General features: G+C 34.7%; 1 protein-coding gene across 1 annotated transcript; it reads right to left on the reverse strand.

Annotated features, from left to right (window-relative positions):
• Nucleotides 1–3,305: 3,305 nt before the first annotated feature.
• On the reverse strand, nt 3,306–12,419 carry EIF4A-III (eukaryotic initiation factor 4A-III). Its single transcript, XM_028264180.2, has 8 exons — nt 11,827–12,419; nt 7,859–8,099; nt 7,623–7,703; nt 7,214–7,321; nt 6,978–7,097; nt 5,883–6,050; nt 4,893–4,979; nt 3,306–3,735 (listed from the first exon to the last, which is right to left on the reverse strand). Exons 1-8 carry the CDS (start codon nt 12,144–12,146, stop codon nt 3,622–3,624), a joined length of 1,239 nt encoding a protein of 412 aa, XP_028119981.1. The 5' UTR covers nt 12,147–12,419; the 3' UTR covers nt 3,306–3,621.
• Between the last annotated feature and the right edge of the window lie 2,782 nt (nt 12,420–15,201).

A 15,201-nucleotide genomic window follows, 5' to 3' on the forward strand; every position in this document is an offset into this window, starting at 1 on the left:
CATAATATAAGCAATAACTAAAACATTGGCATTTGATAAATGTTTAACGCATATAAACAAACATACATCTCTTTCCATTTCATTATCCAAACCAATTCATAGATATGGTTCCATGTTCATCCAGACAGTTCAAATGAGACTACAGCTCGTATCAACAATACTTCGGTTATGATCAATTAACATGAGACTACAACTCACATAATTAACACTTCAACACTTCAAGTTTAAATGAGACTACAACTCATATTATTATCATTTTCATACTTCAATTTATCTATGTTATACAAACGCAATTAGGATTTCGGGACTTTCACCCTGGACACTCCGGCCAACTTAGTTATCACTGGAGTCCATCCTCTATCTCCTCCCAAATCCGGTTTAGGAGTACATCCCCTATCTCCTCCCAGACAATATACATATACAATGTATTTAAACACTTATTATATACAATGATCAAGCCAAGCACACATTCAATGTGTTATCCCATTCGTCGTATTCAATGACATATTCAATTAATTAGTTTTAATTCATCTAATCATCATGTCGTATCTACAACAATCAAGACTATTCTCCACCGATAGTCCAAAACAATTATTTCTAAACAGATAATAAATTATCAAACAGATAAATTATCTACAATTTCAAAGGTGAGTGATCAATCAATCCAACTCCACCATTAACCCTCATAATTATCAAATTTCATTATTTCCAACTCAATTTCATATTTCCATAACTTTCCCAAATTAATTATACAAATTAATTCATCACAATAAATTAGGGTTTTTCTCTCCATTTTCTCAACATTGACCCAAAGGTCCAAATATCATCAATAAACATCAATCACCTTATTTTAGGACCCAAAATACACATGTATTGATCAAAAGAACAAAACCCCTCTTTATACATTTTGAAACCCTAACACCTAAAATTTTCCAACTTCAACATTAAATCAAAATGACCACAAGTTTATGTCAAAGATCATAAATATGAGTAGTTATCCCTACCTCAAATTTCGGAGCTCGAAGGAGAAGATGAAGAAATTCGAAGGTGCTCCAAACCCAAAGATTTTTGGATCCAAACGTAGCCCACATCAAGCTCTACACTTTTTACAAAGGGACAAGGGTGGAAGATCACTAAAACTAGATGATTTCGTAGAGAGAATGTGTATTATAGAGAGAGGAGCTCTCAAAATAGGGTTTTGGAAAGTTAGAGATAGAGAATGGCCCGAAAAAGTAATCCAAAAAGTTACAACTCGGACTGATATAAAACACAGTCCGCTTGAGCGTGGAATGCCCCGCTCGAGCGTCAGACACAGACTTCCGCTCGAGCGTGAAAAGTGACGCTCGAGCGTCGAATGCACACTTCCAGAAGTTCTGCAGACGAAGGTCCCCACTCAAGCGTGAAGTGAACGCTCGAGCGTCCGATGACCTGTAGAGAAAAGATACTGGAGACTGAATAATCCCGCTCGAGCGCCAAACTGCCTGCTAGAGCGGAGGAACAAAAGCAAAGGGCCCGCTCGAGCGTCAAAAGCCCTGCTCGAGCGTGAAGGCCAAAATCTGGGCATCAACTCTTGGTTTCTAAACACAACCAACCTATTTCAAATCTGCGAAACACAACCCAAGACTCAAATATAAAGGGTAAAGGATGGAAACGAGAATAAGACAACAACCAACATTCACGGACCCGAGCCCGGGATACACTTAAATAATGAAGGGAAAACCGGAATTGCTATAAAGCTGTAAAACACAGCACTCATTTGGCATAAAGAGTTTGGAAGTTGTTTGACTATTTAAGTTATAAAAAGATAAAATAAAATGTCACATCCCAAACATAATCATTTTATTTTTTCCCTCACAAAATAAAAATTAAAAATTAAAAATCTATCCCAAACAAAACTTTTAACCCCAAATTAAAATAAACAAAAAATTAAAAAGTCAAAAACACAACCTACATCCCAAACGTATCCACAATTTGCCTATTTTAAGAACTTGAACCAAACCATGCACTGGGAAAAAAATCAAATCAAACAGTGCTATTTAATCTAGATTGGATTGACTTACAATTTTTTCAACCGGTTCCGATTGGTAGCTCGAATAACACGGCTCGAAATCTGGCTCGACACCAAAACGACGTCGTTTTGGTGTCGATTTTTTTTTATTTTTATTTTTTTCTTTCCTCGTTTTGGTGTCGATTTTTTTTTTTTTCTTTCTTCCTTGGTTTTGTTGCAGAACGAAGAAGAAGAAGAAGAAGAAGAAGAAGAAGAAGGGAGAAGAAGAGAAGGGAGAGGGAGGAGGAGGAGGAGGAGGAGGAGGAGGAGGAAGAGGGGAGGGGGCCATAAAAATCGGTTGAAGGAAGAAGGGAAGCTGAGCAAACGACCGGGGCTGACAGACGACGGTGGTGCTGCGACGTCGGCGGGGCTGGGCAGACGACCAGGGCTGGGTGAGGCGACGGTCTGCTGCGACGATGGCAGCGGCGAGGCTCTGCTTCTCATCTGCTTCTTCCCTTCCTCCTCTCTTCTCTCCCTCTTTCTCCTCTGTTTCCTCTCTTCTCTCACTCTTTTCCCATTTCGAGCCTCTAAAAGTCGAGCTACGAGGCATTTTCCTTTTTCAACTTTTCCATAGTCAGATCAAATTTATCGTATAACTTCTAAAAATATATCATATAAATTTTTTAAGACAAACTTAAGTTTTGTAGCGTACTCATGTTCAATTAGCTTAATTTTTTATATAAATAATCAAACTAAATAATAAATTATTCAAATTTACTTTTAGAAACTATACCAAATAATTTGTAATGGCGGTGTTTGGAAAAGATTTTTTTGTAATTTTTTTTATTTTTTTTCACTAAAATACTATAATTACAAAACCAAAAAAAAAAAAATCCAAACAAAATATCACATTAAACTTCATAATCATTTCACTTTTTCTTTCACAAACATCACATCCAATCACAAAAAATTCCAACTATCTTTCCAAACATAAAAAAAATTACTCCAATAATATCCTATAACTAAAAAAACTTACAAAAAAACTCACTTCCCAACACCCACATAAGCAGCTTACCCAGCGGTTGGGGACTTGACTACCTGATCTCTAGTGTGTAAGCAATTGACACATAATTAGCCGGAAGAAAAAAGACCACAAAGCTTAACATCTTATGGAAACCTCATTTGTAACCAACTTAATGCAACTGAAATTGTTCAAAGGTAAAATACAAGAAAAAAAAATTCTTAAAAACAATTTACTACTGTCAATTCCTCACTAACCACCAAAAAAAAAAGGGGTCATAATGCATCGATCACTCCGTTAAAAATCCAAACCAACAATGTCAAATATATATATCAATCCTTAAGATAAAGAGTCATGATTGTCTTCCATACTGTCCCCTTGCAATCTGTGAAATGACACGACGCGACAATGTAGAGCATCAGACACCGATTCAATAAATACAGAGTATGACAGTCACTCAAATGTTTCTTGTTACAAAACCTGGAAAACTACATACCGCCAGAGCATGGAACCCATCACCTAGAAAACATCCAACCAAGGTCCGGAGACACTGAACACAATCCTGTTCACACAATTTTAAGATTTGCCTATTGGGTGCATGCGCAAGTGGTCGTTATATCAAATCAGCCACGTTCATTGGCATTTCATCAATCTGGGTACTGTAATACTGCTCAATGTCTCTTAGAATCTTGATATCATCACTTTTGACAAAGTTTATTGCAACACCCTGCATTACATCAAGAAGCCAATTTCCATGACAAATGGGATGTCAATAATTATGTACCACTAGTAAGTTTGGCAAAACAGCTAGTAAGAAACACAATAATGCATGCAGATGAAGCAAGAACACATATAAGGTCAAACATTTCAATAAACCCCATTGAACATGTCATAAGTCAAACTCAACACATGATACATCTGTTCTCACATGACAATCTAGGTTATAAAACTAGAGACATTATCCTATGAAGCAGAACAATTGCAATTTGATGCTAAAAACTACAGGAGTAAGCAGTTCTGTTTTGGTCAGGGTTGAGGGAAAGTTTAGCACTGAACTGAACCTTTCGGTTTTGCTAGTTGAGGAACCAAAACAAACTCCATGCTATGGTTAAGTTCTTATCAGTGTAGTATAGAGGAGAGATTCACACGAGATTTTAATGGTTAAAACTTGTAGAATTGCACACTGGGAATAAATGAAGAAAAATGGTGAAAGTAGCACTATAAATGCTTCCCTCCCTAACTTTTATTACAAAACGACTTGTCTTTTAATGCTCAAAGAAATAAAATATAAGTGACCAAACAAAAATACATTGAGTGACTGAGAATTTAGACACTATACAGACCATATAGTGTAAAAATCAAGATGCTATGTAGGCCGTACATTATGTTGGTCACTTGTCGATTTTGTTAACAGCATTATATTTTTGGTCACTCAGCGTAACAATTTTGAAAACCGAAACAGATCATTCATTGTGAAAAACATGCTGAAAATCGAAATTTCGATGGGTTTTGACTGGCTAGTTTGGTTCCATCGGTTTTTTTACACCCTTGCTAAAAACTATGCAAATGCTGTTAACAAATTGCTGGGTACAGTGTACACAGCGATGAAGGTCATGCACATAAATCAGACAATATATCAATGAAGACTACAGGTATATGAGCCACAATTCTATGCATAATGCAAGCGCGTCAAGAAGATAAACAATCTCTTAACATGAATATTACAATATATAGCATCCATCAGGCAGTGTATGACTGCCTGGTTTCTTTGGGCTGTAGCCAAAAACAATAGTCCCACTTTTGATGAAATAAAATCATATCCACTTCCTGGTGAAAAAAAAAAGTTCCATGCCCTAGGCAAAGCCCAATATCTATAACACATACCTTGCGTCCAAAACGACCAGACCGACCAATGCGATGAATGTAAAGCTCTCGATTGTTTGGAAGGTCATAATTGATCACCAGAGAAACCTAATAAGGCAACAAAAAATGAGAATCAAATTATAAAATCGTACAAATACTTATGATCAATGCATTTTGTGAGCTTAGATGCTCAATTGCATGATACACCCAATCAGTTTGGTTACATAAGGAACCATATGCACTCCAAAAAGGTTGGTGCCCACCATTATTCTTAAAAAACAATAATGCCAAAAGTGTCCTATTCGCCCTCTGTTGCGGATCTCCACTTGTTTGCAATACTTAGATCTACTCATTTGGAGCTTGAAACTTCGAGATTCAAACTTGATATTGAGATCTAAGATGTGGTTCTTCTTAGTGTTGAGGCAGACTTGTGCACTTCAATAAATCTGGTTGATATGAGTTGTAGATGCCATAGCTTTTATACATGATTTGCAGATAAATGAATTTGTATTGTGGGTTTTATACAAGCTGTTTGTGACTCTGTACACTGCAGTGGGTCATCTTCAAGCTCTCTTTGTTTGAGGATATTAATGTTTATTTATTCTTATGGAATATCTATTTTAATGACATTTCTAATTATTCTAGATAGTGAAATTCTTTTACCAAATGAAACCTGCATTGCCCGCCTTAAAAGTAATATAAAACTCAATATCATTTATAAATCATGTTTTCAAGAGCCACATTGCTGATTATAAACCATTACAAATATCAAAATTGTGATAAATAGGCTCAGCACATGCTCATGAATTGAGTTTTTTTGGCATTTACCAGTGATTAAAAAAATTACGAGTTTGGTTTCTAATTCACATTACACATTGGCCAATACTCCCAATAATAATACACAATGACCACGCCCATTATGCCAACTGATACCGTGATTTAAAACCATGATCAATATAAAACCATAATGCATACCATAAGGAAACAAAGTAAATAAATAAAAGTACTTGCCTGTTGAACATCCAACCCCCGAGCCCAAACATCTGTTGTGATCAGAACACGGGTTTCACCAGCACGGAACTCGGCCATTATTGCATCTCTTTCCTTCTGGGGCATATCTCCATGCATAGAAGAGACAGTAAAGTTGTTGCTACGCATCTTCTCAGTTAGCCAATCCACCTGTCCAAATATACAAGTGCATTAACTCCTAATACTAGGACTTATTGAAATTAACCATCATCCTGTTAATGACTATGAAGTAGCAAAATTCAATTCAGGATATAAAAAAATCCCTCACAATGCATTGCAGTTGAGAAACATAGGTATCCCCAAACCATTCCCCCCTCACAATGCATTATTGTTGACAACTGTAGATATCCCAAAATTGTAATGTACGGTACAAAAATAATCTGTTGAGCTCACAGCATCTCAGAAATTATCTAAAGAACTCAGAGAGGTTCAGCAGCTAATGAGTTCCTTGGTCAACAGCACTGGTATCAAATTGTTTACTGATGTTAAACTATCAGGATGTTAATCCTTAAATAAACACAGGTTGAACATCAAGAACACAAAAGCCTTAAAGGTTAATAGTATCCACGTTTTCAATGTATGCATGAATGGAAACATATTTTTGGCCAACTTTGGGAAGTCATAGTTACTTGAATTTCAAAATTTTGGTTTCTTGTATATACAATACAATGGAGGATCAATCATCCAATGGAGAAAAATTCGTCAAATACTTAGAAATGTTGGGCCTTATAATTTGAAGGCACTGAATCATCAAGTGCACCAAAAATATTGAGCAAAGTCCGCCAAAAAAATCAGATGTTTAATATGTATCTGGCTACACTATGGAAACAGCAGATCAGTAATATTACTCAGGTATTTACTAAGCAAACAATTCCAACTACAAAAATGAATCTGGAGATAAAGAATTCTCATTCAATTATACATACATTCATAATAGCATTACATTTAGTTTTATATTAATATTGAGCTGTCTAGCAACCAGAACAAATTATGCGAAGTGGGCCCATCTCATACAAAATAGTAAGCAATTAAGCCAAATGGCTTTCAATATTAAGAAAAAAGCAACTGAAATATTACCTTCCTCTTTGTGTTGCAGAAAATAACAGCCTGAGTGATAGTAAGGGTATCATAAAGATCACACAAAGTATCAAATTTCCACTCCTCCCTTTCTACTGCAACGAAGAATTGCTTGATTCCCTGTCATATTTGGGATAATATAGTTAAATTGCAATATAAAACGAACAACGAAGAAAATTTGAAATTTTAGATTGTTTCTCAAAGGCAGCTGATATAAGAGCAAAACAATTAGTTACCTCAAGAGTCAACTCATCACGTTTCACAAGAATCCTAACAGGATCTGTCATAAATTTGCTCGTCATCTCCAAAATTTCATTAGGAAGGGTGGCAGAAATCAAAACAACCTGCAATTGAGTTCATATATTTTAGATTCAAAATGCCACTCCCTACAGGCTACAGGACATGCACCATACTGGTCTTACTTAGCAACAAACTACCATTAAAACATTCCCATATTATGAGTAAACATAATGTGTATGTGAGATAAAAGAAGTATATACAGATGAAATCATCATACAAAAGACACGACATATGACAAGGATCAAAATTACCACTAATGCAAGCATGTTAGCAGCATTATAAAAACATGAGAGAGAGAGAGAGAGAGAGAGAGAGAGAGAGAGAGAGAGAGAGAGAGATGATTACTTGAAGCTCTGGTGGAAGGTATCTGTAGACATCATAAATTTGATCCTTAAAACCTCGGCTCAACATCTCATCAGACTCATCCTGTTTAAACATCAATCCCATGAAAATAATTTCCCACATAAATACCTCAATATTTAACAATAATGTTAAAGAAAAAGTAGATTAAAATAATTTTTTTAAAAAATAGTAAAAGCAATAAAAAAAATAACACACAAAACATGAAGTCATGTACCCACAAGAATCAATAATTTGATAGCTCTAGTCCGCAATGTCCTCCGCTTGATCATGTCACAAACTCGACCTGGAGTTCCAGACACCACATGAACTCCATATTCTAGTTTTCTGATATCCTCACCCACACTTTTGCCTCCAACGCATGCATGGGCCTGTATATTAATGAAATTCCCAATGGCTAATATAACTTTCTCTGTTTGAGTTGCAAGTTCCCTTGTAGGTGACATTATCAATGCTTGGACCCTGCAGAGGAAACAGGATTCATACGAATATTATCAAGCTGTAACACAGACTGAGACTTTAAGGAAGTAAGGTAACTGAACTGTTAATGCAATTAGAAGGCAGAAATTGACCGAGTAATTATAATATACTAGGCCAGTCAAAACCATCTTTAGCTCTCTCTTATTATTTTCTCCAAGATATAGCATCTCCGCCCCAAGTTGCAGCACTTGTAGGAGATTCTACATGACATTGCATGAAAAACTCAACATTTTCCAGTTATTCCAGGTCAGTTCCGAAAAGAGAAGATGGGAACCAGGGCTGAAAAAGTTGCAGGAGTACTTTTATGCAACTCATTGCAATGGTGCCAGCAGCCAGAAAATAGATAAAAGTTTTTTAAAAGGACACAACGGCAAAGCTAGCCTATCCAAGACTCAAATCAATAACCAAAGGCAAACAACATCAAGCCGCTAAAACTATGTATAGCATTTGACCAAAAAAGGCCAATCTAAAACTTTCACATAGGCCTACTTGGAACCCTGCCACACCAACTTGGGTTCAGTATGGGTCTTATTGTATGCTTTTATTGGTTAGCATGCCACTGGTTTTTACAAGTGATGTTTTTCTTCTTGTTGATTGAAACGAGTATTTTGAGAATATTCGTTCAAAACTTCAAATTGCAACAGTGGCCCACGATTTTTCTATGTCAGCTCAATGATTGTTGACCTGTTAGTTGACATGGGAAAAGGGTGTAAGAAGAGTTTGACCGTATGGTCTTGTAGCATTTAAGACCATGTAGGACACTATTGACATGATAGGGGCATTATCATCTTATAGAATCAGATAGAGTGATGGAACAATACTTATAAAAAAGGGTGACGGAATAAAGAACTCGCAATGACCAAAACCCAACTTAACCAAAGTACCACATTAGATCATAGAATGATCACAAAGAAAATACTATAGAGAATCTCTGAAAATAAAAACACGTTGGGAGGTTTAAAAAAAAAGACGTCTTTATTGCACTCCACCCAAAAAGCAATTAGAGCACTCTTCTTGCTTACTGAAAATAACTTTACAAAGCCCAAGCAAACACTAGCAAAATTACTTTTAAAAAAATTCAAATTAAAACCAGGCAGGATATGCCCCCTTTTTTAGGGTCATTGCTTAGCTGCCACTTCAAGTGGAGGGCAACCACTATGTGAACCTGCGAAGCACGAACATGTAACACGACACAAGACACGCTAATAATTTTATATATTTATTATACGTCATATATATGAATATTTAAGTCAGAGATAATAATTTTTAAAGTTTAAAGGAGTATGTATATAAATTTATATTATTTTTGTTTTATAATTGAATTTTAAGTTAATTTATTCAAATTTATAATGTATTTCATATGTGTATTTAAGTGTTGAAAAGTGTCCGACAAGTGTCATGTCAGTGTCGCACATGACACATTACCTTCTTAGAAGTGGTCGTGCTTCTTAGATGTGAACCTAATTATTGACAACTAAAACTATAGATAACCCAAAAAACCCACTAGAGAAGCAAAACAAATTGTGACACTTCTTCAGGACAACTCAACATAATTTTGTTGATGCAGCTTTTTCATTAAGCCAAAGAAGCCTTTCCTCAACAACTCATACTTAATAGAAAACCAAACAAAAGAATAAAGTAAAATATAATACAATGAATTACTTCAAACTCAAAATATGGTTCATTTACTAACATCAACTATTAAAAGCTAGGATTCGGGTAATCAAACAAAACAAAATAAAAATATCTTCACATCTGTGAAAATGCACAAAGCAACTTAAGCCCACAATAGAAGGCTAAAACAAGTCAACTGAAACTGAGCCATGCTTTCCAAGAACTCAAAAGCAGCGCAAGTCGGCTAACCAAAGAATACTACCCCAACCAAAAGTCCCCTTACCCAAAAAAAATCTCAGATCCCTCAGTTTGACATAAAAAGTACCGAACTTGAGTCCGTGTCAATATGAATAAATGCATACCAGCAGTACAGGTGATCAGGTCACAGAGGGAGGGGGGGGGGGGGGGGGGGGGGGGGGGGGGCGGGAAAACTAAGAAATCATCCAGGATTGATGGAAAAGGACTTTGTTAGAATCACATGGGATAATGGAATAGCAACATCACAATAATCAAATTTGCTAATTTGATCCTTCAGCATGGTAGATCAAAAATCCATTCAGAGCTACTTATAGGGAAGAGAGTTAAGGGGGGAAAGAAAGAAAAGGCCACATCTTTTTTTTCTGCACGTTGCCAAGAAAAGCATATTTTTGTTTATTAAAAAGAACTTCAGAGAGCCCAAGCAAATATCAGAAAAAATATTATTATTTTTATGACAGTATCAATGCTTGAACCCTGCAGGAGAAACATGACTCATGAATATTATCAAGCTGTAACACAGATCGAGACACTAAGGAAGAAAGGTAACTTAACCGTTAATGGTACTAGAAGGAAAAAATTGACCTAGTAATTATCATATATTAGGCCAGTCAAACACTACACTGTATTTTTCTTTTTCTTTTTCTTTTTTGTCTTTATTTATTTATTTGGGTTAACCATCTTTAGTCCTGTCTGTCTCCTAGCCTTTTCTCCTATTTATTTATTTTTTATTATTATTTTTTTTGATAACTGGGTGTCCGGGCCAGCTCACGTTTTCTTTTATTTATCTATTTGGGTGAACCATCTTTAGTCCTGTCTGTCTCCTAGCCTTTTCTCCTATTTATTTATTTTTTATTATTATTTTTTTTGATAACTGGGTGTCCGGGCAAGCTCGCGTTTTCTTTTATTTATCTATTTGGGTGAACCATCTTTAGCCCTCTCCTATTATTTTCTCCTGGATATAGCATCTCTGCCCCAAGTTGCAGCACTTGTAGGAGATTCTATAGGAGATTCTACATGACATTGCATGAAAATCTAACCTTTTCCAGTTACACACATGCTCTTCTGTAAAAATTATAGTTTTAATTCGAGTTTGAAAACTCACAATTAGAACTCCAGAAATCACACTAAAATTAACAATCTATACTGTTGTACAAAGCACATAACTCCCTTCATATGAAAACCTCATCACACAATTTTGATTCTCAAAAAACCCACAAGAAGACTATTTATATTTTTCCCGAATATTTATCTTGCCTATGAATTACTAGAAGAATCAAAAAGTAATATTTATCCAGCCCCACCATGATTTTCTGCACAAGGCAACAAAGGTAGCCTAATACAACAACTTATAATTTAATGGAACCTCCAAAAAAAATTGAAAAAAAACACAAAAAAAGCATGTCAGGTTAGGGTTCAATTACTAACATCATACATGAAACACAGAAAGATGAGAGTTGGGTAATCAAAAAATAAAGCACATAACTAGAGTTTGGAAACTCACAATTAGAACTCCAGAAATCACATAAAAAATAATCATCTATACTATTGTACAAAGCACATAACTCAATTGTTCATCACACAATTTTGATTCCGAAAACCCCCCCACAAAATACATATTTTTCCCAAACATTTATCTTGCCTAAGGATCAAACAGTAAAATTACCACAACTCTCTCTCTCTCTCCCATGATTTTCTGCACAAATTAGTGTAGTTTGACAACAAAAGTAGCCTTTTGCCCTCAATTCATATATACCCGAAGAGAGAAAAAACAGTTAAACCCTAAACATAGAAACAAATAGGGAAAAGCAAATTAGGGTTTTGAAGAAGAAAAACGTACTCTCTCGATGAAGTATCGACTATCTGGCAAACAGTGAGAGCAATCATGGAGGACTTTCCGGTACCAGACTGAGCCTGAGCAATGACATCGCGACCCTGAATAATGGGCAAAACAGCCCGTTGTTGGATCGCCGATGGCTTCTCGAAGCCGTAGTTGTAGATACCTCGAAGCAAATCGTCCTTGATACCCATATCGTCGAAGCTCATGATGGGTTCTACGCCCTTACTCGTCTCGAAAACTAGCTTCTCGTCTTCGTCCATGCGACCGCCGCGATTTCTGTTCGCCGGCACCACCACGGACGTTCCCGCCACCGCCGCCATTGATGCTTGTGGATTTCACGCTCAATCGAACGCAGTCCAGAACAGCTACGATTGTGTTCTCTCTGTCTCTAGGTCGCTCGCGCGAATGCAGAAGAACCCTAGTAGTACGCGGAGACAAGAGAGACCGAACTAGGTTTTTTTTTTCAAAACAAAGAAGTTAAAAATGGGTTTTGGGGTTGTTGTTGTTTTCTTTTTTTTTTGGCTTGTTAATAAAAAAAATTATTTTTTAATTGCCCAACCAAGACGGGCAGGAAAAGTAAAGTTAAAGCATCCACACAAATCTCGTTAAATTTTTAATTAAATTAAAATTATTTTATTATATTAGTTAGGCACATTTTAGCATTCGTCGCACTAAATATTTATTCTAATTTATTTTTATTAAATATTATTTTTTTATTAGGTTTGTTAGTTTTTTATTATTATTATTATTAAATTGATAAGTTACCAACCAAACAATTCTTAGGCCCCGTTTGGTGTAACTGTTAAAACAGCTTATAGATTATAGCTTAACAGATTATAGATTATGACTTTAATTATAAATTGTTAATCTGTTTGGTATAGTCGTTGGATTATAGATTTAAGTTGCTGAGTAGTGTTTGTTAAATAAGCTGTGAAATAGCTTTTTCAATTAATTTTATTTTTTGTTTGTCTACATTTCTCATAAAAAATAATAATAATAATCTATAGTCCATTTGAATCTTTTTCTATTTTTAAAAAAATAAAAAATAAAAAAATTTAAGAGTATAACCATAAATTAACATGTCCACAGCAGAAGCTGATAATCAGGAGCAAGGGGTGAGCAGCTTCTCAGAATCAGTTTTTTTGAGTTAAAATAAGTTGTTAGAATCAGAAGCTGTTTGAAATAAATTTAACCAAACAGTCCAAAATAACTTTTTCAAAGCTAAAAGTCATAAGTTGGTTCTGAAAAGCTGAAACAAACACCCCCTTAGGGTTGGTTTGGGAAGTGTGTTGACTTTTTAGGCTTTTTAACTTTTTGGCTTTTTTGGCTATTTTAGCATGGACAAAAAACCTTAGTTCGGGAAGGACTTTTTGGCTTTTTGGCTTTTTTGACTTTTTGTGAGAGAAAAGTGTAATGATTATGGGTTGGATGTGATGTTTTGTTTTTTTATGACTAAAATAGCCTATTTTGTCTTTTGTGACTAAAATAACCAAAAAAAAAACCCATATTCTTCTTCCCAAATGGTGTCTTAAAAAAAATAAAATATATATATATATATATATTGTCGTTGACTAATTGATCGGCCGGACGTCCGGCCAGACTTCTGGGCAGACATCCGGTAGTACACAAGTAGCAATGAACAGTGTCTCACTTGTTGTAACGAGTTACTGTAACCATCGTAAATTTTGAGGAGCTGCGAACGAGTTTGATAAAGTTGATTTTTTGAAGTTTATTAGCTAAAAAATAATTTTGAAGAGCTTAATGAGGATGCTTTAATAGGAGTGAGCACGACTGTGTAACATATGCTTAATTTGTTAAAATTGTATTGATTTCTATTATTTTATATTGTTTTATTTGTTAATTATGGTTTAAATTTTAAAATTTATGAACCGCTTTCAAAATTGTTCTGCTCTACTACAGTTAATATATATATATATATATATATTAACCTATAATAAAATATCAAAGTAAAAAAAAGTGTTAGAGAGATTTAAAATGTAAAATTTATTATAAATTAGTAGTTATATATAAAATATTATGTAAAATTAATTTTTGTTATATATATAAAAATGATTATACAAATTAATGTTATATATTATGCAAAGCGTTGATAATTTGTTACAATATTTTTCAATCTGTCCAAAACTGCTCAAATCACAATTTGTCAGTCTAGTAATCCGCTAATCCATCATTCGATTTATAATTTTACATTCAAACAACTTGAACCGCACTGCGCACTCCCCTAAAAGTGAGTATTGTCCAAATTTATTCAATTTCGACTAAAATCATAAGAAACTTCTGTTTGTACTTTAAAAATTAGATTGGATATCCCAATTTAATTATATATTTTTATTACAATTAATTAAGTCCCTATTTAAAAGGAAAATATTATGGATTCTAAATAAATTACCAAATTTTCTACCAAATCTCTCACGTGAGTATGTGGCCCACACAAATCACATATGTCCCACACAAATCACATGTGTGTGGTTCCCACACCTATGAGAGAGGTTTTGTAGAAAATTAGATAATTTTTGGGTTCCTAGCATAACTTTTATTTAAAATGACAAAAAATATTTGACATTGGAAAAAGTGTAAAATGTGTTTTGGATACCTCATTAATCATCAGTCTCAATATTTATTTTCTCTCTTCTCTTTCTACTTTCATCATTTTACGTCTTCATATTCAATCCAAACCCAACTCTATTTGCTTTAATTCATCACTCTTACATTCTATTTCATATTGAAATCAACAATGGACAACAAAGATGTTTCCAAACAATTTTCTATAAAGAAAGTAGTTTTTAATTATTTTTCATTGTTTGGTTTTTCAAATTTATTCAGAATTGAGTATCTGAACAAACTCCGTACATTTGGAATTAAGTATCTGAACAAATATATATTTACTTGACACCTACTATCCATATGAAACAACTATAATCAAATTTTTTTTTTTTCCAGCACTGAGTATCCAAACAAACTTCATATGTTTGGAGTTAAGTATTTGGAAGAATATATTTTGCTCGGCACTGAATATTCATATGAAACAACTGAAACCGATTTTCTTGTATTCGGCACTGAGTATCCATATGAAACACTTGGAATCAATTTTTCTTATATTTGGTACTAAATATCCAAAAATCGGTAGTCGTCAGTAGGTGTAGAGTTTGTTTGATGTAGAGTGTAAGGAGATTGTCGGTGAATATAGAGTGGAAAGAGACCTCCGTCGCTTGGAAACCCTATTCGCCTCAGATGAAACCTCTTCATTGCTTGAAATTCTCCTTTGATTTTTGTACGAGCAAGAAATAATCTTCTCGTATAATCCTGTTGATCAAATTCGCGCTCCTTCGAACGTCGTTGCTTTACTCCCTGAAA

The sequence above is a fragment of the Camellia sinensis genome, chromosome 11, assembly GCF_055761805.1.
Source record: "Camellia sinensis isolate YWXY chromosome 11, ASM5576180v1, whole genome shotgun sequence".
NCBI classification, from domain to species: Eukaryota; Viridiplantae; Streptophyta; class Magnoliopsida; order Ericales; family Theaceae; genus Camellia; species Camellia sinensis.

Coding starts and splice junctions, on each gene's coding strand:
- EIF4A-III (XM_028264180.2), bottom strand. CDS start 12,146: ATGGCGGCGGTGGCGGGAACGTCCGTGGTGGTGCCGGCGAACAGAAAT. Junction 7,322..7,622: donor ACCTTCCACCAGAGCTTCAA/GTAATCATCTCT, acceptor ACTCAATTGCAG/GTTGTTTTGATTTCTGCCAC. Junction 6,051..6,977: donor TCTGCAACACAAAGAGGAAG/GTAATATTTCAG, acceptor ATATTTGGACAG/GTGGATTGGCTAACTGAGAA.